The 23,469-nt window shown below is 35.0% G+C and overlaps 1 protein-coding gene and 1 long non-coding RNA gene across 3 annotated transcripts in view; one reads left to right on the top strand and one right to left on the bottom strand.

Annotated features, from left to right (window-relative positions):
- The window catches only part of DCAF10 (DDB1 and CUL4 associated factor 10), a 56,237-nt gene that overhangs the window by 8,932 nt on the left and 23,836 nt on the right, over positions 1-23,469 (bottom strand). Inside the window, exons 3-5 of one of the 2 annotated variants that reach the window (XM_027549693.1) lie at positions 11,446-11,643; positions 2,834-3,036; positions 1,268-1,381 (exon numbers count right to left, since the gene is read on the bottom strand). In XM_027549693.1, coding sequence (XP_027405494.1) covers positions 1,268-1,381; positions 2,834-3,036; positions 11,446-11,643 — 515 coding nt within the window. The remainder of the gene's footprint in view (positions 1-1,267; positions 1,382-2,833; positions 3,037-11,445; positions 11,644-23,469) is intronic. The other variant, XM_027549694.1, reaches the window with a different exon arrangement.
- On the top strand, positions 1,290-22,011 carry LOC113897214. Its single transcript, XR_003512294.1, has 3 exons — positions 1,290-1,374; positions 9,399-9,481; positions 21,894-22,011. It is a non-coding gene; the product is annotated as an uncharacterized LOC113897214 (long non-coding RNA).

Genomic DNA, 23,469 nt, shown 5'->3' with positions numbered 1-23,469 from the left:
CAACTCTTTGCAACCCCAGGGACTGCAGCGGACCAGGCTTCCCTGTCCTTTAGTCTCTCCCAGAGTTTGTTCAAACTCATGTCCATGGAGTCAATGATGCTGTCCATCCATCTAATCCTCTTTCACCCCCTTGTCCTCCTGCCCTCAATCTTTCCCAGCATCAGGGTATTTTCCAGTGAGTCGGCTTGTCCCATCAGGTGGCCAAAGTACTGGAGCTTCATCTTCAGGCACCAGTCCTTCCAGTGACTATTTGGGCTTGATTTCCTTTAAGATTGACTGGTTTCATCTCCTTGCTGTCCAAGGGACTCGAGTCTTCTCGAGCACCACAGTTCAAAAGCATATTCTTTGGTGCTCAATCTTCTTTATGGTCCTACTCACATCACTGTAGATCTGCACATCACTACTGGAAAAACCATAGCTTTGACTATATGGACCTTTATTGGAAAAGTAATGTCTCTGCTTTTTAATATGCTATCTAGGTTTGTCAGCTTTTATTCTAAGGAGCAAGCGTCTTCCAATTTCATGGCTGCAGTCACCATCCGCAGTGATTTTGGAGCCCAAGAAAATAAAATCTGCCACTGTTTCCATTTTTTCCCATCTATTTGCTGTAAAGTGATGAGATCAAATGCCATGATCTTCATTTTCTGAATGTTGAGTTTTAAGCCAGTTTTTTCACTCTCCTCTTTCACCTTCCTCAAGGGGCTCTTTAGTTCCTCTTCAATTTCTGCCATCAGGGTGGTATCATCTGCATTATCTGAAGCTGTTGATATTTCTCCCAGCAATCTTGATTCCAGCTTGTGATTCATCCAGCCCAGCATTTTTCATGATGCACTCTCTCATTTAATTTCTGTTACAATCTTAATTGGAGTCTGTATTTCCCAACTATTCTCTCTCCAAACAGGACCAAACTTAAATCCAGGAAGTAAAACCAAAATTCAAATTCCAACAAAAATTTAAGCCCATGATATTCAACCTAGAGACTCTGGTTAGCTTTGTGGGGTTTTGTTTGTTTTTTGGCCACAATGAGGGACATATGGGATCTTAGTTCCTTGACGAGGGATGAAACCTGTGCCCCCTGCAGTGGAAGTGCAGAGTCTTAACCATTGAACCACCAGGGAATTCCCTGGTTAGCTTTTTGAAAATGATTATTGAGGGGCAAGGAAAAACCTCATCTCTATTGGCTTTTATTTTTAAAGATTAAAATCAAACCAAAGAAAGCTATTTTAGCATCTATATACAAGATTATTAAATCCAACTTCTAACCTACCTTCTCTTTGTGAGGTGCGTGACATGTGTTTCTCAGAAGATGAATTAGAATCACTGTGATGACAAGGTGAACCAGAAACTCTAGGACCAGACGAACTCGACAAAGTGGTAAGATCTTGAAAATACAAAACATTCCAACAGTGAATTCTGGTAGTGTCTCAACTTTTAAATAATCTACTTGAATCATATTTTTAAAGTTCATCTGAAGCATGGCAACTACATACCCGCCTAAAAGTGGTCTATAAATAACTAAGATTGAGGTGGGCAAGATGTTTCTTTGGAATGTCCTATCCATTCCAAGGCTTAGTCGCTTTCTAAAATTCTTTACACCAATGACTTAAGTGAAATAAAAATGAAAAACCAAATAAACACAGGAACATCTTTGAAAAGTGAAAGTGAAGTCGCTCAGTCATGTCTGACTTTTCGCGACCCCATGGACTATAGCCTACCAGGCTCCTCCATCCATGGGATTTTCCAGGCAAGAATACTGGAGTGGGTTGCCATTTCCTTCTCCAACATCTTAGGTTCCCCATTATTTCTGTAGTGAAATGGAATAAGAAAATTCAGCATGAATGAAAACTGAGCTGCTCAGTCTGTTGTTTTATGTTAGAATAGCATCCAAACAACAGGCCCATTACTGAGAACACGAACAGATCTTCCTTAAAGCATAGCAACAACTTCTATCATGCTTATTGAAATTATGTGAATACTATCTTTGAAATGCAATACAAACATAATATTGAAATCTGAGAAAATAAAATGAATATCAGATAGGGGAGTCTGATGTACTACTCCAAACAGCAGTCTCTATGTCACACTTTTCTTGTAGCCCCACACATCTGTGGGGACTTCTTATTAATCTAATTTCTTTTGATGGTATTAAGTATCAGAATTACCTTTAAAAGACAGAAAACCTTCTTGGTTTTTAAGCAAAACATGCCAACTAGATCTCCTAAATCACTACTTCTCACTAAGCTTAAGTTGATTATTAATGTTTAACCTAACAAATTCTGAAATTAAAAGGACTGCACTTACATGTTAATGAATCTCTTGCTTGCAAATAAGCTGGTAAAACTTAAATTTCTACTTTCAGCAATGAAATTAGGCAACTGCAATACAATGAGGCCTATGCATTCCCAAAGATCCTCAAAAGTGGCCACATGCACAGAGAAAGATTCCAACCATTTGAAGCTGATTTTAAATGCCAATTTATCAGAAAGACTTAAAAAGATTGACAGTACTTTGGGCTATCACTAGTATTTGAGATAATGATGATTTACAAACACTGATGAAAATTTTCTGGCTAGCAGAGGGCTAAAATATTTTTTTTAGAGTTTGAAGTTATTCTTCCTAGATAATTTGTGAGGTACAAACTAATACTACATCAAAGATACATGTAGATCATTATACTTCTTTGGGAAAAAAGCTCTCACTGAACTTTCCAAAGAATGTCTTTTAATTTTCTTCCCTTCTTCCTGTTATCATTCTCAAAATAGAAACATATACCATCTCCACATCTGAGATTATTTAGAAAACTCTTTCTTTTAATCAAAAAAGGAAAGCTTACCTGAACTTGATGTTGTTCTTCTTGCCCTCAAAATGGGATAGCTGCCTACTTCTAAAGACTTGGTTAAGTCAAGATCATGCAAAATCAAGAGATATCCAGAGGACGTTGAGATCAACATTTTGGAACAATCTGGTGTTAATCTCATCCGCATAAGAAAACGTGTGTGAAAGAATTTCTTATGTGGACATCCATCTTCTGTACACCTACAGAAGAAATCAAACCAACAAAACCTAGTTATCATAAACATTCAGTGATAGTCCTATTTTTGCCCTTCCAACTAGAATTTACACTCAATGTATACTCAGACTTATACAGATGAAAAATTTTTGCTCCCCATTCCTTCTTCCATCTCTTTAACTTTTTTAAAAAAGATTATTCTTTCTTTCTCATGTATATTAAGTAAAACTTGGTTGAGGAAAACTCTTTTTATTGCTCTGAAAAATCTTTATTTCACTCTTTTTGATTAAAGGTTCAGCTGAGCCTATAAGGGTTGATAGTTATTTCTTTCTAAATAGGATAATATTTCATTGAGTTCTGGCTTCCATTGTTGTTATTTTAAAGTCTGTTATCAGTTGAATTGTTACTTTGGATATTTTTTTTTTCCTTTGACTAATCTTCCCTTGTCTTTGGAGTATTGCAGTTTCACTCTGACGTTTGGAAATGTTGATTTCTTATTATTGATCTTCACTGAGATTCGGTTGACTTTCTAAATCTTAAGATTCAAATTGTTCATATATTCTGGAGGATTTTCTGTCATTATTCCAATGTTGCCTCTCACCTATTTCTAAATTCTTTTGGAGTTCTAAATAGATACTTGAAACATTCCCATGAGACTCTTGTCTCATAACTGCTCTTTCATGTTTGCTATCTCCTCATCTCCATATATTGCCTTCTGGGTAATTTTTCAGTATCTATATTAATCTGTTGTATAAACTGTTTCTGCTACTTGTTTTTATAAATTTCAACAGTACTTTTTTTTTTTTTTTACTTCTTTAAGTTCTATTTGGCTTTATTTCAAATCTGCATGATCTTTTGGATACATTTTTATTCCTTGCCTAATATTTTTTATTCCCCATTTTATTTCCTTTTTATTTGTAAAACTGTGAAATGTATCATCCTTACAGAAAAGTACATAAAGTACTTGTAGAGTTTAGAGAAAAGTGAACATCTGTAACTCACCACCCATGTTAAGAAGTATCAATACCAATACTTTAAGTCTCCTGTTTCTCTCCCCTTGTTGCATCCTTCAGTCAGCATGCAGCACTTCAAGCATGCAATGTCTTTTCTTATCTGAGAGTTTTTCTAAAATTTAAGTCGTCTTCTCCTTATGTAGTCTCTACTTTTTCCAAAATATCTCCCCGTTTGTTTAGGTCTTTCTATTAAGACACGTCTGTCAAATGTCTGATTATCTTTTGACTATCTGCTCATAGTTAAGAGTGGGGAACTAAAAAAGTGACTGGGAACTCTAAGTGCAAGGGCAGGCTTCAAAAAAGGAAGCCATTTTTTGAGGAACTTCTGATGTCAGTATCTTTAGTTCAATAGCTGAAAGAACTCTCAGGATATCTGAATTCAGTATTCAGTGTGCATATGGTCATTTAGTCCCCCTGATTTTGGTCAGGTACTCAAAGCCTTCAACTGTGTCTGGCATCCTTTAATATAGAGAGATTTCTATTTTACCCTCTTTAGAGAATAAGATTTAAGATTTCTGCTGACATAGAGGAGGTAAATCATCCAGCAGTATGGATTAAGGGAAGAGATATAAATCCTTAAATATCTTTCATTTAAATCCTTATTTTAGCTACCCTTTCTACTACACAGTACCCAGAGTTGCCAGTTCTTGTGATTTTTGAGGATTTTGTATAAACTGTCTTAAGTTCTTAATGTTTTCCACTGCTAGTTTAGGATTCAACTTTCTTGTACTTATTATTAAGTAAGTTGCTAAGATGGTTGCCACTCATCCTCCTGCTTTCCAGATTTTAAAATTTTATTGTCATTGCTTTCTTTCCTGTTTCCCCATCTTACGAGTTTATACCCTTCATTTAAAATTTGTTTGTATTTTAGAGGAATCTTATCATTCACAGACTCTATTCAGGTCTTATAATAACTTAAATAAAATTTTAGTTTTCTCCATAATGGTTATATAAATCTTCTGTGGTAATTTATTCCTGTGTACCAACTAAAATTTTTAAGAGTATTTTATTTATTTAATTTGGCCATACTACATGGCATACAGGATCTTAGTTCCCCGACCAGGGATTGAACCTACTATGCCCCTTACACTGGAAGCACGGAGTCTTAACCACTGGACCATCAGGGAAGTCCCCAGCTAATATTTTTAATTATTAAAATTATGTACTTAAAAATTTTTAATTATTTAAAGTTATGTATAGGAACACTATTGATTTTTATATTTTGACCTTATATCAACTATTGTAGTTAACTCTGATTCTAATAATTTGTCAGTAGAATTTCCAGGGTTTTCTATCTAGTCCACGTGTCTAAAAACTGAGGCCTATGGGCAAAATCTGGATTACTTTTTTTTTATTTATTAATTTATTATATTTTATTAGGGGTCTTCACTGCTGCACATGGGCTTTCTCTAGCTGCAGCGAGCAGGGGCTTCTCATTGTGGTGGCTTTTATTGTTGCAGAGCACAGGCAGTAGGCGCATGGGCTTCAGTAGTTCTGGCACTTGGGCTCAGTAGTGTGGTGCATAGGCTTAGTTGCTCTGTGGCATGTGGAATCTTCCTGGACCAGGGGTTGAACTCATGTCCCCTACAATGGCAGGCAGATTGTTATCCACTGTACCACCAGGGAAGTTCTCATTGCCTGTTTCTATATACAAAGTTTGTTGGAACACAGCCATACTCATTCATGTATTATCTATGACTGCTCAGAGACAATAGAACGTGTGTGCATGCTAAGTCACTTCACTTGTCTGACTCTTTGTGACCTCATGGGCTGTAGTCCACCAGGCTGCTCTGTCCATGGGATTCTCCAGGCAAGAATACTGCAGTGGGTTGCCATTTCCTCCTCCAGGGGATCTTCCCAACCCAGGGGTCGAACCTGCATCTCTTAAGTCTTCTGCATTGGCAGGCAGGTTCTTTACCACCAGCGCCACCTGGGAAGCCCCAGTAGAACACACAAAATCTAAAATATTTATTCCACAGTCCTTTATAGAAAGTTTGCCAGCCCCTGATATAGACAATCATATCATCTGTGAATGCTGTTTCATTTTTTTCTTTTCCAATCCTTATATATTACAATCCTTATTTATTTTACTGCACCAACTAGGACCCTGCCTCCCTCCACACTAAAACAATAGTGAACAGTAATAGTAATAGCAAGTATGTTTTCCTTCCTGATTTTAGAGAGAAAACTTCTAAAATTTGACCATTTCAAAATGTGCTATAGGTTTTTAGTGCATACTTTTAATGGGTTTCCTTCTATGTCTAGTTAATTAACAGACTGTTTTAAACAGTTTTATCATGGTATAATTTCATACCATAAAACTCAATTCATTTTAAGTGTACAATTAAATGATTTATTTTTTAGTAAATTTACCGAATTGTGTAATCAATATAACCCAATTTTAGAACATTTTCATCACTTTAAAAATCCCTCTTCCCCATTAGCAGTTACTCCCTTTCCGACTCCCAGCCACAGGCAACCAGTACTATTTCCTATCTCTACAGATCTGCCTGTTGTTGACACTGTATATAAATAGAATCATACAGTAAATTGTCTTCTGGTTTAGCTTTTTCACTTAACTTTTCTGGGGTTCTTTGACATTGTAGCACCTAACAGTACTTTGTTCATTATCACATAGTATTCTACTGTATAAATATATCATCACATGTTGTTCATCATTTTACCAGTTTATAAGTATTTGAACTGGTTCTATTTTCTTCTGCTATTATGAATAATACTATTATAAGCATTCTTTGTGCAAACATATGTATTCATTTCTCTTGGGTAGATACCTAGAAGTGGAATTGCTAGATCATATGGCAACTCTTGTGTTTAACATTTTAAGAAGCTGTCAAATTGTTTTCTAAAATGGCTGTATCATTTTATTTTCCTACAAGCAATATGTGAGATTCTGGTTTCTTCATATTCTTGCCAGTATTTGTTGCTGTCTTTTTTGTTAAAGCTATCTTATTGAATATGAAGTGGTATCTTATTTTGGTTTTAATTTGCATTTCCTTTAAGACTAATGACGTCATACATCTATTCAGGTGCTTATTAATCATTTGTATATTGCCCTTGGTGAAATGTCTATGTAAATATCTCACCTATTTTTAAAGTGGGTTATTTGTAATACATACAAGTGAGCTGGAAGTGTTCTTTATACATTCTGGATACAAATCCTTTAGTAAATGTGATCTACAAATATGCTATCCCATTCTGTAATATTTCTTTTCACTTTCTTAGTGTCATTTGATGTACAAAGCTTTTTAACTTTAATGAAGTCCATTTTATCAATTTTTAAAATCAGTTTGGTGTTATATGAAAATTCACTCACATGTTTTCTTCTAAGAGTTATATAGTTTCAGCTCTTATGTTCAGGTTGAAATCCATTTTGAATTCATTTCTGTGATGTGAGATAATGGTCTAAATTCATCTCTTTGCATGTGGGTATCTGGTTGCTCATATCATTTGTTGAACAGACTATCTTTTCCTGAACCACTGAATTACCTTAGCACCTTTGCTGAAAATCAGCTGATCATAAATATAAGGATTGATTTCTGGACTCTCAATTTTGTTCCCTTATGTTAGATTTCTATCCTATGCCAGTACCACCTTGCCTTGATTACTATGGCTCCGTAGAAATTTCTGAAATCAGAAAGTGTGAATTTTCCAAATTCATTCTTCCTTTTGAAGATTGTTTTGGTTATTCTGGGTTATTTCTATTTCCATAAAAATTTTAGAATTGGTTTGACAATTTGTCCAAAAAAAAAAGGCAGCTAGAGTTGATAGGGATTGCACTGAATCTATATACTAATTTGAGAGAATTGCCATCTTAATGATATTGAGATCCATGAGCATGAAATGGTCTCTCCATTCATTTATATCTTATATTTTATTCTTTTTGATGCTATTATGAGTGAAATTTTTCTTTTTATTCTTTTTTGGACTGTTCATTGCTCATGAACAGAAATATAGTTTTATATATGAATCCTATTTTATGACCTTGGCGAACTTATTAGTTCTAGTAGTTTTGTGAATTCAAGATTTTTAATATATAAGATCATATCTTATATATAGATAATTTTACTTTTCTTTCCAATCTAAATGCCTGTTATTTTTGTCTGAATGTACTCAGTGCATATCCAGTAAGATGTTGTATAAAAGTGGTGAGAGTACGCATCCTTGCCTTGTTCCCAGTCTTAGTGGGGGTGTTTTTAGTCTTTCAACACCGAGTATGATTTGAGCTATAGGCTTTTTATAGCTGTCCTTTATCAAGTTGAAAAAGTTCCTTCTTACCTAGTTTTATCACAGATGGGTATTGGATTTTGTCTTGTGTTTTTTCTGCCTTTGGATGATCATATATATGGACTTTGACCTTTATTAATACATTACACAAATTGATTTTTAGATGTTTAACCAACCCTATCTATATCCTGGAATAAATTCCACTGGTTGTGACATATAATCCCTTATATATGTTGCTAGGTTAGATTTGCTAATATTTTGTTGAGAATTTTTATCAAACTATCAGGAGAAGGATATTGGTCTGTAGTTTTCTATTCTTACGATGTTTGTCTGGGTTTGTATCAGAGTAATACTAGCCTCATAAAATGAGTTGGTAAGTGCTCTCCCTTCCTCTCTATTTTCTGTAAGACTGTGAAAGATTGATATCATTTATTCTGTAAATGTCTGGTAAAATTCACCAAACTTCATGAGTGAAGACTTACAAGTCTGGGCTTTTCATTGTGGGAAGATTTTTAAATTGCCAATACAATTTCTTTACTTGCTATATAGGTCAATAGGTCTAGAGATTTTGTTTGCTCTTGAGTTAAATAATTTGTGATTCTGCAGGTATTTGTTTATCAAAGTTGTCTAATTTGTTGCCATAAAGTTGTTCATTGTGTTCTTTTGTGGGGCTTCCCTGATGGCTAAGTGGGTGAAGAATCCACCTACAGTGCAGGACACACAGGAGTCATGGGTTCAGTCCCTGGGTTGGGAAGATCCCCTGGAGGAGGAAATGGCAATGCACTCTAGTATTCTTGCTGGGAAAATCCCATGGACAGAAGAGCCTGGTGGGCTACAATCCAAAGGGTCACAAAGAGTAGGATACAACTGAGTGAGTAAGCACATATTCCTTTTTAATCCTTTTAATTTCTGTAAGGTTGGTAATGATGTCTCTTTTAATTATGAATGATTGTTGAATTTTATTCTTCAGCTGATACAGTCATAAGGATTTATCTATTTAATTTGTTAATGGGATAAATTATACTAACAGAATTTCTACTGATAAATCATCTTTTCATTTCTAGAATAAACCCAAAGTGGTCATGATTATTTTGATTAATTTGTTACAGAATCATTTTTTTTTTTTTTAGAATATTCACATCTACATTCATATTACAGACTGAACTTTCATTCTGAATTCAAGTATCAACGTCATACCAGCTTCATACCTAAGGTAAGGAGAATTCCATTTTTCTGCAATCTGGACAGTTTAATAAAATTGGAATGTTCTGTTTCTTGTAATATTTGGTAGAAGTCACCTGTAAAACTGACATGCTGCTGTTTAATTAGTAGCTATGTTTTAATTGACTTTTTTTCTTTCATTTCTCTAATGGTTAAAGCAGAGGTTATGCTCAGAATATTTAAATAACCAGCCCTACATGAAAACTAGCCAGAGTTGATGCTGGAATTGGATCCTGAGTTTCAGAGTTTCAGTGCTGGAACTGAATCCTGTAATTAGTTTACTATGTAAGAGTGACTTCAGCTACTGGATCATAAAGAGAGATCTTGAGGGAGGTATCTCTAGAGAGGTTTGTGGGTACCCAGAGGTGCTAGGATATGACACCTGAGGATGATTCATGACAGTAACTATCTATTAGTTAGTTTGGAAGAAATTCAATCTTTTAACAACCTTTTCAGCTGAACCAGTGCATAATGGTTAAATATCTGTCCTGGTAATGTCTATTTTTTTCTATTTCTTTCTTGATCACTTTTGCAAAGGTGTATTTTTTGGGGTAATCTGTCAGTTTCATCAAAGTTTTCAAGTATATTGGCATAAAAGTGACCTTATTATTTTACTTTATATTGTATTTTTTATTGTCTCTCATTGTTAAGATTGTGTCATCTCTCTTTTTTCCTTAATGTATCTTACCAGAGAACAAGCTTTTAAAAAAATCTTTATTGTACTTTCATTTTGTTTCATTAATTTCTGCTTTTATCTTAATCATTTCTATATATCTACTTTCATCAGATTTATTATCTTTTTTGAGTAAGATGCTTAGTTCATTAATTTTTAGTCTATCTTTTGACTTCACTATGATTTTTTTCTTTGACCCATCAATTATTTAGGACATAAGTTTATAAGTCTCCAAACCTTGGAATTTTAATTTACCTGTAGTTATTTAAACTATACTGAGATCAGAGAAAAGATTTGTGTGATAACAATTCTTTGTTACTGGTTGAGACGTACTTTGTAGTCCAGAACACACTCAATTTTTGTACATGTTCAAACTCTGCTTCAGAGGATGTATTCACTATTTGGCAGCAGAATTCTACATCTGCCAACTAAGTCAAGGTTATTAATAACATTAAAATCTTCTAAATTAAAAAATAATTAGTTCTAAGTTTAAACAGGATGCTTGTCTTAAAGATAATCAGTAGCTCTATGCTTGGCTCAAACACTATGCATAACTAGAAATCTTTAAGAATATTCCCCTAGTTTTACATATGAGCTCTAAAAAGAATATTTCAGAAACTTATAATTACTTCCGAAACTTCAACTCTTTCAGTTCTCTATCAGGAGATATTCTATTGAAGTGTTTTAGTGACAACTTAGATGGGATGACTAGCCCACTGTGAAAACTACCCCACGCACCACAGGATGTTTACAAACTCTGATCTCTGCTGACTAAATGTGAATGGAAATCCTCTTCTCTTCTCCTGTAGTGACAACTAAAACTGCACCACACATTATGTCTAAACATTCCCCTAACATCAGTACCACTCTGAGAAACTACTCTTTTAATGCATGAAAACAAACTTCAAAATTTACAAAATAGATTTAGAATTGAAGGATCAAAGGAAAACATTTCAGTTCCACAAAGGAAATAACAAAATATTTTTCCTTAAATTCAGGAAACTCATCTTATAAACCAGTTTTCATCATTAACTTGGTTTTGGTTAAGTATTTGGTACTTGGTTTTTTTTTCCATATAATTTTCTCCAAGTCTTTTAGTCACGATATATGACTAACTGCAAGGAACTAAAGATAGAATCACGTTCTGACTGTTTTTCCCAAAGCCAGTTTCTTTCTTCTAAAGAAACATGAGAGCTAAGACAGAACACCGAGTTTTTTTTTTTACCATTTTAAAATCATTTTTTTGTTGTTCATAATCCTAACATAGTCTCCTGTTCACAAACCTGTTGGTGTCCCAAATAATGACATTTCCATCAAATCCTGACGTTACTAAGAGTCTTGTATTAGTATCATATTCGATGTTCTTCACCCAGCTAGTGTGACCATGTAAAGTGCATACTTTCGTGTTCAGTTTTCTCAGATCCCATAGGGCTATTGTAGTGTCATCAGAACAGGTGGCAAACAACCGGTTATCAAGAAATCTACAAAGCAGAAAAGAAAAACTGGTTTATTTAATCTCTTATTAAAGAAAACTGCTGTTACCTAATCAAGAAAACAAACCAAAAAAGGACTACAAACTTACTGTACAAACCCAGTGATTCTAATATATAACAGTAGTAAGTATACTTTACATAACCACAGGATACAAGGAGTTAATGAGGACCATGTTGTAATTTTATCTACTTGTGTTAAATTATTTTATTGAAAACCAGGAATAGAGGTGGGTGTTTAGAGAACAATGCTAGAGAAAATGAATTTTAGAATCTATATAGGAAACACAAATGGTAAGAGACAATAGGAGACAAGGAGATTTTGAATACTTAATTGCAGGTGAAACATGTTAAGCATAAAGTGTTCAAAATTATGACAAATATTTACTTTGTTACAAATAACATCGCTTTCTATTTAGTGTACATTTCTCTTTAAAATATATTTACATATACAAAATCAATTCAAAGTGAAAGTGAAAGTGTTTAGTCACTCAGCTGTGTCCTACTCTTTGTGACCCCATGGACTATAGCCCACAGGGTCCTCTGTCCATGAAATTCTCCAGGCAAGAATACTGGAGAGAGTTGTCATTCCCTTCTCCTGGGGATCTTCCTGACCCAGGGATCTAATCTGGGTCTCCTGCATTGCAGGCAGATTCTTTACCAATTGAGCCACCAGGAAAGCCCAATTAATTCAAAGGCATTCCCCAAATAACTCACTTCTAGGACAACGAAGAAGAAATGGAAAAATTCTTTAAAAGGTACAGTCTTGAACCAAGATTAAACCAGGAAGAAATAGAAAATACCAACAGATCAATTATCAGTAATAAAATTCAATCAGTAATTTAAAAAGTCCTCACAGGGAATTCCCTAATGACACAGTAGTTAGAACTCTGCTTTCACTGCTGAGGGCCAGGTTCCATCCCTGGATGGGGAACTAAGATCCTGAAAGCCACATGGCACAGCCAAGTAAATAAATTAATAAATATTTTAAAACTTAAAAATAAAAATAAAAACTCCCCACAAACCGAAGTCCAGGACCAAATGGCTTCCCAGGTGAATTCTACCAAACATTTAGGGAAGAGTTAAAATCTATCCTTCTCAAACTATTCTAAAAAACTGCAGAGGAAGGAACACTCTCCAACTCATTCTATGAGTTCCCTGATACCAAAACCAGTCAAAGATATCACATGCACATAGTAATTACAGGCCAGTATCACTGATAAACACAGATGCAAAAAGCCTCAACAAAATATTAGCAAACTAAATCCAACAATATGAAGAGGATCATACAACATGATCAAGTCAGATTTTATCCCAGGGATGCAAAGATTTTTCAATATCCACAAATCAATGAGTATGATAAACCACCTTAAGAAATTGAAGAATAAACACCATATGATCATCTCAACATATGCAAACAAATCTTTTGATAAAGTTCAGCATCCATTTATGATTAAAAACTCTCCAGAAAGCAGGTATAGAGGGAATCTGGCTTAATATAAGGCAATATATGACAAAGCCACAACATCATACTCAATGGTGAAAAGCTGAGGGCATTTCCTTTTACCACATTATTGATCAGAGACGTATCAATATATCTTCTGTTATCCCAAAATTATTTATCAGAGACATTTCAATATTCATTTACATAACAAATTGCCAGCCACAGGCATTAGTTTCTGCAAAAATCCCCCAGTCAATAATGCGTTAAGACCAGAAACAAAACAAGGATGTCCATTCTGAAGTCCTATCCACGGCAATTAGAGATGAAAAAGAAATAAAAGGACTCCAAATAAGAAAGGAAAAAGTAAAACTCACTGCTTGCAGATGACATGATACTACATAACAGAAAATCCTAAAGATACCACAGAAAACTATTAGAGCACATCAGCAAATTTGGTAAAGTTGCAGGATACAAAATATACAGAAATCTGTTGCAGTTCTATATGCTAACAATGAACTATCAGAAAGAGAAATTAAGGAAACAATTCCATTTACCATCATGTCAAAGAGCATAAAATACATAGGAATAAACCTACCTAAGGAGATAAAAGACCTATACTTAGAAAACTATAATACACTGATGCAAGAAACCGAAAATGAGAAGACGACATAGAAAGATATGTGTCCTTGGGATAGAAGACCTACTATTATTGTTAAAATGACCATACTGCCCAAGGCAGTCTACAGATTCAATGCAACCCGTATCAAGATACCAATGGCATTTTTCACAGAACTAGAACAAATAATTTTAAAATTTGTATGGAAACACAAAGACTCCAAATAGCAAAGAACAGAGGTGGAAGAATCATGCTTTCTGACTATACTGTGCTGTGCTTAGTCACTCCTCGTGTCTGATTCTTTGCGACCTCATGGACTGTAGCTTGCCAGGCTCCTCTGTCCATGGGGATTCTCAATGCAAGAATACCAGTGGGTTGCTATGCCCTCCTCCAGGGGATCTTCCCAACCCAGGGATTGAACTTAGGTCGCCTGCATTGCAGGCAGATTCTTCACCATCTGAGCCACCAAGGCAGCCCTCAGACTATACTACCAAGCTACGATAATCAGAGCACTATAGTACTGGCACAAAAACACACACAGACCAATGGAACAGGATGGAGAGCCCAGAAATAAACCCACATACCTATGGTCAATTAATCTATGAGAAAGAGGCAAGAATACACAATGGAGGAAAGACAGTTTCTTCAATAAGTAGTGCTGGAAAACTAGACATGTAAGAGAATGAAATTTGAACATTTCTCTAACACCATATACAAAAATAAATTCAAAATGGATTAATGACCTAAATCTAAGACCAGATACTATATAACTCCTAGAGGAAAACATAAGGCAGAACACTGTTTGAAATAAAACACAGCATTTTTTTTTCTGATCTGTCTCCTAAAGCAAAGGAAACAAAAATAAATAGGATCTAAGTAAACTTAAAAGCTTTTGCACAACAAAGGCGACCATAAACCAAATGAAAAGACAACCCACAAAATCAGAGAAAATATTTGCCAATGATTTGACCAACAAGGGATTAATCCCCAAAATATACGAACAGCTCACACAGCTCAAAATCAAAACAACAACCCAATCAAAAAAATGAGCAGAAAATCTAGACATTTCTCCAAAGAGGGCATACCAATGGCCAGAAAGCACAAGAAAAGATGCTAATATTTTGAAAAACATGCTGCTGCTGCTGCTGCTGCTAAGTTGCTTCAGTTGTGTCCAACTCTGTGTGACATGCTGGACCACTGCTAATTATTAGAGAAATGCAAATCAAAGCTACAATGAGGTACCAATCAGAATGGCCGTCAACAAAAAGTCTACAAACAATAAATGCTAGAGTGGGTGTGGGAAAAAGGGAACCCTCCTACACTACTGCTGTGAATGTAAACTGGTACAGTCACTATGGGGTACATTATGGAGGTTCCTTAAAAGTCTAAAAACATAACTGCTATATGATCCAGCAGTCCCATCCCTAGGCATATATCTAGGAAAAAACCATACTTTGAAAATATTTGGGACATGCACCCCAATGTTCACTGTAGCACTATTTACAACAGCTAAGACATGGAAGCAACCTAAATGTCCAGTGACTGATGAATGGATAAAGAAGATATATATATATATATATACACACACACAGGGTTGGCCAAAAAGTTCATTTGGCCAATCTAATATAATGGAATACTACTCAGCCATAAAAAGAAAAGAAATGATGCCATTAGCAGGCACCATGAAAGCAACCAGACGTTATTTCACTAAGTGAAGTGTCAAAAAGAGAAATAACACATGATATCACTTACATGTGGAATCTAAAATATGGCATAAATGAACCTATCTACAGAATAGAAACAGACTCACAGACACAGAGTGATTGCCAAGACTTGTGATTGCCAAGGGCTGGGGGTGTTGGGCAGAAGAACGATGGACTGGGAGTTTGGGGTTAGTGGATGCAAACCAATATATTTAGAATGGATAAACAACAAGGTCCTACCTGTATACCTTGTATATCACAAGGAACTATATCTAATCTGGTGGGATAAAACATAATGGAAAAGAACATAAAAAAAGAATGTATATATGTATATAACTGAGTCACCTATACAGCAGAAATTAGTACAACATTGTATAAATCAATTATACTTCAAATTAAAAAAAAAGACGTGGTACATATATACAATGGAATCTTACTCAGCTATAAAAAAGAATGAAATACTCTAGAATTCAGTATTAAAAATAGATGCATAGAAATAATACAAATATTAAGAAACATAAATAGAAAAAAAAAGAATGAAATAATACTACTTGGAGCAACATGAATGGTCCTAGACAGTATCGTGCATGTGTGCTCAGTTGTATCCGACTCTTTGCAATCCCATGGATTGTAGCCCACCAGGCTCCTCTATACATGGAATTTTCTAGGCAAGAATACTGGAGTGGGTTGCCATTTCCCACTCCAGGGGATCTTCCTGACCCAAGGATTGAACCTGTGTATCTTGCGTCTCCCGCAATGGCAGGCAGATTCTTTACCACTGTGCCACCTGAGAAGCCCTAGAGATTATCATACTAAGTGAAATAAATCAGTCAGAAAAAGACAAATACCATATAATGTCACTTATATGTGTGGAATTTTAGAAAAATGATATAAAGGAACTTATTTACAAAACAGAAATAGACTCATAGCCTTAGAAAACAAGCTTATGGTTACCAAAGGGGAAAGAGGGTAGGAGTTTGGGATTAACATATACACACTTCTACATATAACAGATAATCAACAAGGACCTATATATACATACATACATACACACACACACACACATACATATATATACACACATACATACATACACTTAACTATGTATATATAAAAACCAAAACTACTCTGCTGTACACCTGAAACTAATACAATATTGTAAATCAACTATAGTCTAATATAAAATAAAAATTGTTTTTTAAATGAAAAAAAGGACTTAGGGTTGGAAGATGTTCCTTAGTGATTATATATATTTCAAAATAATTTTATGGCTATGTATAATTTGTGAACCACATTAATAAATTAATAAAAAAATTTTTTTAACTTAAAGACTTTTGTACAGTAAAGGAAATTACTGACAAAATAGTTTGAAAAGACAACCTACTGAATGGGAGAAGTTACTGCAAATGATATGACTGTTAAAGGGTTAATATCCAAAATATATAAACAGCCTACACAACTCAACATCAAAAAAACAAACAACCCAGTTAAAATATGGGCAGAGGAAACAGACGTTTTTCCAAAGCTGAAACGCAGATGGCCAACAGGCACATGAAAAGATGCTCAATATCAATAATAATCAGAGAAACATAAATTTAAAAATCACCATGAGGTATCACCTCATACCTGTCAGAATGGCTCTCATCAAAAAGAACAGAGATATCAAATGTTGGTATATATGTGGAGAAAAAGGAACCCTCATACACTGCTCATGGGAATGTATGGATACAGGCACTGTGGAAAACAGAGGTTTCTCAAAAAACTAAATTAGACCCATGTGACCCAGAAATTCTACTCTTGGACATATATCTGAAAAAAAAATTCAAAAATATATATGCACTCCAATGTCCACAGCAGCATTATTTACAACTGCTGTGATATGAAAATAACCCATGTGTCTATCAACAGATGAATGGATAAAGATGTGGTGTATATATATAGAATACTACTCAGACATAAAAAGGAATGAAATTTTGCCTACAGCAAAATGGATGGACTTGGAGGGCATTATGCTAAGGGAAATAAGTCAGACAGAGAAAGACAAATACTGTATGATATCATTTGTAAGTGGAATCTAAAAAATACAACAAAGTAGTGAATAAAACAAAGAAGAAGCAGATGAACAGATACAGAGAATAAACTAGTGGTTACCAGCACTGTGAAGAAGGAAGCAAGGAGGGGCAGAAGAGGGATAGGAAGGGGAAAGGGGAGGGTTTATTACGGGATTATATGAAATCATCTATGTGAAACTTTTTAAAATTGTAAAGTAAAAGTGAAAGTTGCTCAGTCGAGTCTGACTCTTTGTGACCCCATGGACTATACAGGCCATGGGATTCTCCAGGCCAGAACACTGGAGTGGGTACCTGTTCCCTTCTCCAGGGATCTTCCCAACCCAGGTCTCCCACATTGCAGGCGGATTCTTTACCAGCTGAGCCACCAGGGAAGCCATTAAAATTGTAAAGCACTACAGAATTTTTAAAATCTTTCGTTCACCAAAAAAGAGGGAAAACATGCCATCATTTTTAATCTATTAAACTGGAGTGGGTAGCCATTCCCTTCTCCAGGGTATCTTCCCAACCCAGGGATCAAACCCAGGTCTCCTGCACTGCAAGCAGATTCTTTACCATTTGAGCCATCAGGGAAGCCCATTATTTCAAATGCATTCCCCAAATAATCTTACTTAGCGACATTTTATTAGGATCAGTCAAGATTACAAAATAATTAACAGTTTTCCAAGGCAAAAGAAATGAAAGACAAAATAGATAAATGGCACTTATGCAAACTTATAAGCTTTTGCATAGCAAAGAAAACCATAAACCAAACAAAAAGACAACCTACGGACTGGGAGAAAGTACTTGCAAATGTGACCTCCAAGGGCTTAATTTCCAAAATTTACAAAAGCTTGTACAACTTAATAATAAAAAACCCAATAAAAAAAATGGGCAGAAGACCTATACAGACATTTCTCCAAAGAAAACATCTAGATAGCCAATAGGCACATGAAAAGATGTTCAACAATGCTAATTAACAGAGAAATGCAATTCAAAACTACAATGTGGTATCCCCTTACACCAGTCAGAATGGCCATCATTAAAAAGTGTACAAATAATTAATGCTGGAGAATATGTAAAGAAAAGGGAATCCGTCTACATTCTTGGTGGGAATGTAAACTGGTATAAGCACTATGGAAAACAGTATGGAGGTTCCTTAAAAAACTAAAAACAGAATTGCCATATGATCCAGCAATCCCATTCCTGGGCATATACCAGAAAAAATCTAATTCAAAAAATTATATGTACCCCAATGTTCATAGCAGCATTATTACAATAGCCAAGACACAGAAGCAACTTAGATGTCCATGGACAGATGAATGAATAAAGAGGATGTGATAATATATACATATATAGAGGAATACTACTCAGCCATAAAAAAGAATGAAATAACACCATTTGCAAACATGGATGGACTTAGAGATTATCATACTAAATGAAGATAACATATGATATCACTCAAATGGGGAATCTAAAAGATGATATACAAATAAACTTATTCACAAAACAGAAACAGACTCACAGCCCAAGAAAACAAACTTATGGTTACAAAAGGGGAAAGTGGGGTGGATAAATTAGGAGTTTGGGATTAGCAGATACAAACTATTATTTATAACACAGATAAACAACAAGATCCTACTGTATAGCACAGGGAACTATATTAAATATGTTGTAATAAACCATTATGGAGAATATGAAAAGAATATATATAACTGAATCATTTGCTGTACCCCAGAAAATACTGTAAATCAATTATACTTCAGTAAAACAAAAACACAATTAAAATACTCTATAATTCAGATTTTAATTATTTTATACTAATTTCTCAGTGGGAATATATTTACAAATATTTAAAAATTATAACCTATCACATTTTAATTTCTGCTTAATTCAATATTAGGATGCTTTCTCTAACATATACTATTGTATGTAACTACCTTCTCTCAAAGAAAAGAACTCCTCCAAGATAAAATTATATAGAATTATTTTCTATCAGAAATCAATATCCACAAGCACCATAATGGCCTTCCTGAAACAACAATTTAAAAAATTTCAGGCTTTTGTACAGGCTGTTTCTGCTACCTGAAACCACATTCTACCGATCTCTTGACCTGGATAACACTTATTTCCTTTTTAATACTCAACAATTAGCCCTTCTAGGAAGACTTCTCTCTATATCCAGTCTGGGCCAGATTTACTGATCATCTAATTTCCCAAAGCACTCTATACTTCTATCACAATACTTAATATTACAGTGTAAGGGAATAACTTTAAAAGGCTATAAACTCCTTGAAGGCAGGCAAAACCTGTGTGCATAACTCACGGTTAGATCTTGTAGTACCCAACACACACAGTCCTACTCACAAATTCACAAATATTTATTAAATGAATGAACACTTCACTGCCTAGTGGAGGAGGTATTATAAATATATAGCTATACAAAATAAATATGTTGAGTAAGCAAAGAAAAGAGGACAGTTAGGAAATGTTTCATGGTGGTGTCATTTGAACTTCTTTTTTTAAAAAATGAGCAGGAACTCCCTAAGGGCAAGGGGTAAGCAAAGGTATAAAGGTATGTACAGGGATGTTGTACTGTGAGGCAACAGCAGTTAGATGTGCTGTGTGTGGAAAACGAGAGACAAGTAGAGCATAAATCATGGAATCATTCTATAGTGATTCCCAATAACTATTTCTTAATTATAAATACATATCCATTGAAAGTATTTTTTAAATGGAAAAAATCCACTACCAAAAATAACCACTGAAATTGATATTTAGCTTAATTCATGTATCTCATGCTTAATATTATTTTATAAATATTTTACATGTCATTATTGACAAAATAATTTTTAATGGCTGAATAGCATTCACTATGAATGAATCATAATCTTTTCTCTTTTTTAAACTAACTTGCAAATTGCTGGATATTTAGATTGCTGCCAATTTACTATTCAAAACACTATGATGAACATCCTAACAGTCAAACATTAACCACATTCCTAGTTGTTTTTCTAAATACATTTGCAGGAAAATGTATTGCTAAGTAAAAAGGGACTTTTTAAATGTAAGGCTTTTGAATATAAATAGCCAAATTGTCCTCAAAAAAACATACTAATAATAGCCAGTTCTATGAGCAGTTAGAATAGTGTCTGTTTCTCCAAACCCTTCCCAAACAAGTTATTTATATATTAATTCTATTAAGTGCAAGGAAAAAAATATCATCTTGTTTTAAGCGGATATGTTTATTCTTGGTAAAGTTAAACTTTTTTCATATTAATTGGAATATTATATTTCTTCTGGGAATTTCTATTCCATATTCCTTACTGATTTCCCTCTTGCAAAATGAGTTATAAAATCTGTTTATAATAAGGATAATATACTTCAGTTTTTCAAATACAGCATGCTGAATGTTTTACATATGTTTCTATCTTTAAATGTGATTTATAGTTTTTACTATATGAAAATTTTAATTATATTGTCAAATCCATTTTTCCCCTTATAGTTTTAAATTTACTGATGAGGCTTTTAATAGTATTTCAAAGACTTTCACACTTGACAGGAATTATATGATTTTTAAAAATACAAAATGACAAAGGCTAATGAAAAGTCAAACTTTTTAAACTGATTATCATCATAAAAGCATTTTCATACATTTGAAAAGTTTAGGGGAAAAAACCTAAGATATTTTATTAATATAGAAAGAACATAATGTACATATGGATTTAAAACCCCAGTGGGATTATATTGCTGTAGACCATACCAGTCCACCCTGAAGGGTTTTAAGCAAGAAAGTAACATGATTGGTTAAGACGTTCAGAAGAATCTCTGAGCTGACCAGGTTCCAAAAGTATATTCATAAAAAATAAAATAAAGTGAGGGATCAGTTTAAAAATTTTGTCAATAAGGTCACTGAAAAAAATTACCATTGTTGCATAAAAGGATATTTTAATACTGCAGAAAATATAATCTTGGAAAAAAGTTAGTAATTTTGAACTGAATAAGTTTAATGAAAAATTCAATACTTAGACTTTAGTTTTCTCATTTTTTGCCTCAAAATATATGTTCAGTTATTCAGTCATGTCCGACTCTTTGCAACCCTATAGACCTATAGACTGCAGCACGCCAAGCTTCCCTGTCCTTCACAATCTGATGGAGTTGGCTCAAACTCATGTTCACTTAATCAGCGATGCCATCCGACCATCTCATCCTCTGTTGTCCCCTTCTCGTCTTTGCCTTCAGTCTTTCCCAGCATCAGGGTCTTTTCCAGTGAGTCGGCTCTTTGTGTCAGGTGGCCAAAGTACTGGAGCTTCAGCTTCAGCATCAGTCCTTCCAATGAATATTTAGTGTGGATTTCCTTCAGGATTGACTGGTTTGATCTCCTTGTGCTATACAGTGTTGAAAAAAATAAAGACTTGTGTGTCTTACAGGTGTAAGAAAGGAAGGAAGGTGACTGATGATAAGAACTCCTAAAAGTACTGGAGCTTCAGTTTCAACAACAGTCCTTCCAATGAATATTCAGGGCTGATTTCCTTAAGGATTGACTGGTTTGATCTCCATGCAGTCCAAAGGATTCTCAAGTTCTCCAGCACCACAATTTGAAAGTTATCAACTCTTCAGCACTCAGTCTTCTTTATGGACCAACTCCCTCACATCCACACATGACTCCTGGAAAAACCACAGCTTTAATATATTGACCTTTGTCGGCAAAGCACACGAGCTCAGTCAAGTCCAACTCTTGGTAACCCCATGAACTGTAGCCCACTAGGCTCCCATGTCCATGGAATTTTTCAGGCAAGATCACTGGAGTAGGTTGCCATTTCTTCATCAGGGGATCTTTCCGACCCAGGGATTGAACCCATGTCTCCTGTGTCTCCTGCACTGGCAGGCAGATTTGTTATCACTGCACCACCTGGAAAACCCTAAAGTTATGTCCCTGCCTTGGTCTGTCACAGCTTTCCTTCTAAGGAGCAAGTGTCTTAATTTTATGGCTGCAGTCACCATCTACAGTGATTTTGAAGCCCAAGAAAAAAAAATCTGCCACTGTTTCCATTCTTTCCCCATCTATCTGCCATTAAGTGAAGGGACCGGATGCCATGATCACAGCTTTTTGAATGCTGAGTTTTAAGCCAGCTTATTCACTCTCAAGAGGTTCCTTAGTTCCTCTTTAGAGTGGTATCATCTGCATATCTGAGGTTGTTGATATTTCTCCCAGCAATCTTGATTCCAGCTTGTGATTTATCCAGCCCAGCATTTCTGCATATGAGTTAAATAAGCAGGGTGACAATATACAGCCTTGTCATACTCCTTTCCCAATTTTGAACTAGTTAGTTAACTGTTCCATGTCCAGTTCTAACTGTTGCTTCTTTACCAGCATACAGGTTTCTCAGGAGACAGGTAAGATGGTCTGTACTCCTATCTCTTTAAGAATTTTCCAGTTTGTTGTGTTCCACACAGTCAAAGGCTTTAGCATAGTCAATGAAGCAAAAGTAGATGTTTTTCTGGAATTCCCTTGTCTTCTCCATGATCCAACAAATGTTGGCAATTTGATCTCTGGTTTCTCTGCCTCTTCAAAACCCAGTTTGTACATCTGGAAGTTCTCAGTTCATGCACTGCTGAAGCCTAGCTTGAACGATTTTGAGCAAAACCTTGCTAGCATGTGAAATGAGTGCAACTGTATGGTAGTTTGAACATTCTTTGGCATTGCCCTTCTTTAAGGATTGGAATGAAAAGTGACCTTTTCCAGTCCTGTGGCCACTGCTGAGTTTTCCAAATTTGCTGGCATAATGACTGCTGCAGTTTAGCTGCATCATCTTTTAGGATTTTAAATAGCTCAGCTTGAATTCCATCACCTCCACTTGCTTTGTTCATAATAATGCTTCCTAAGGCCCACTTGACTTCACACCCCAGGATGTCTGGCTCTAGGACATAATGTGTGCTCAGGTGACAAGTGTTGCCATATCCCTCTCCAGGGGATCTCTCTGACTCAGGAATTGAACCTGCGTC

The sequence above is a fragment of the Bos indicus x Bos taurus genome, chromosome 8 (assembly GCF_003369695.1).
Source record: "Bos indicus x Bos taurus breed Angus x Brahman F1 hybrid chromosome 8, Bos_hybrid_MaternalHap_v2.0, whole genome shotgun sequence".
NCBI lineage: Eukaryota > Metazoa > Chordata > Mammalia > Artiodactyla > Bovidae > Bos > Bos indicus x Bos taurus.
Note: the sequence above shows the minus strand (reverse complement) of the source record. Positions and strands in the feature narration are given on the sequence as shown.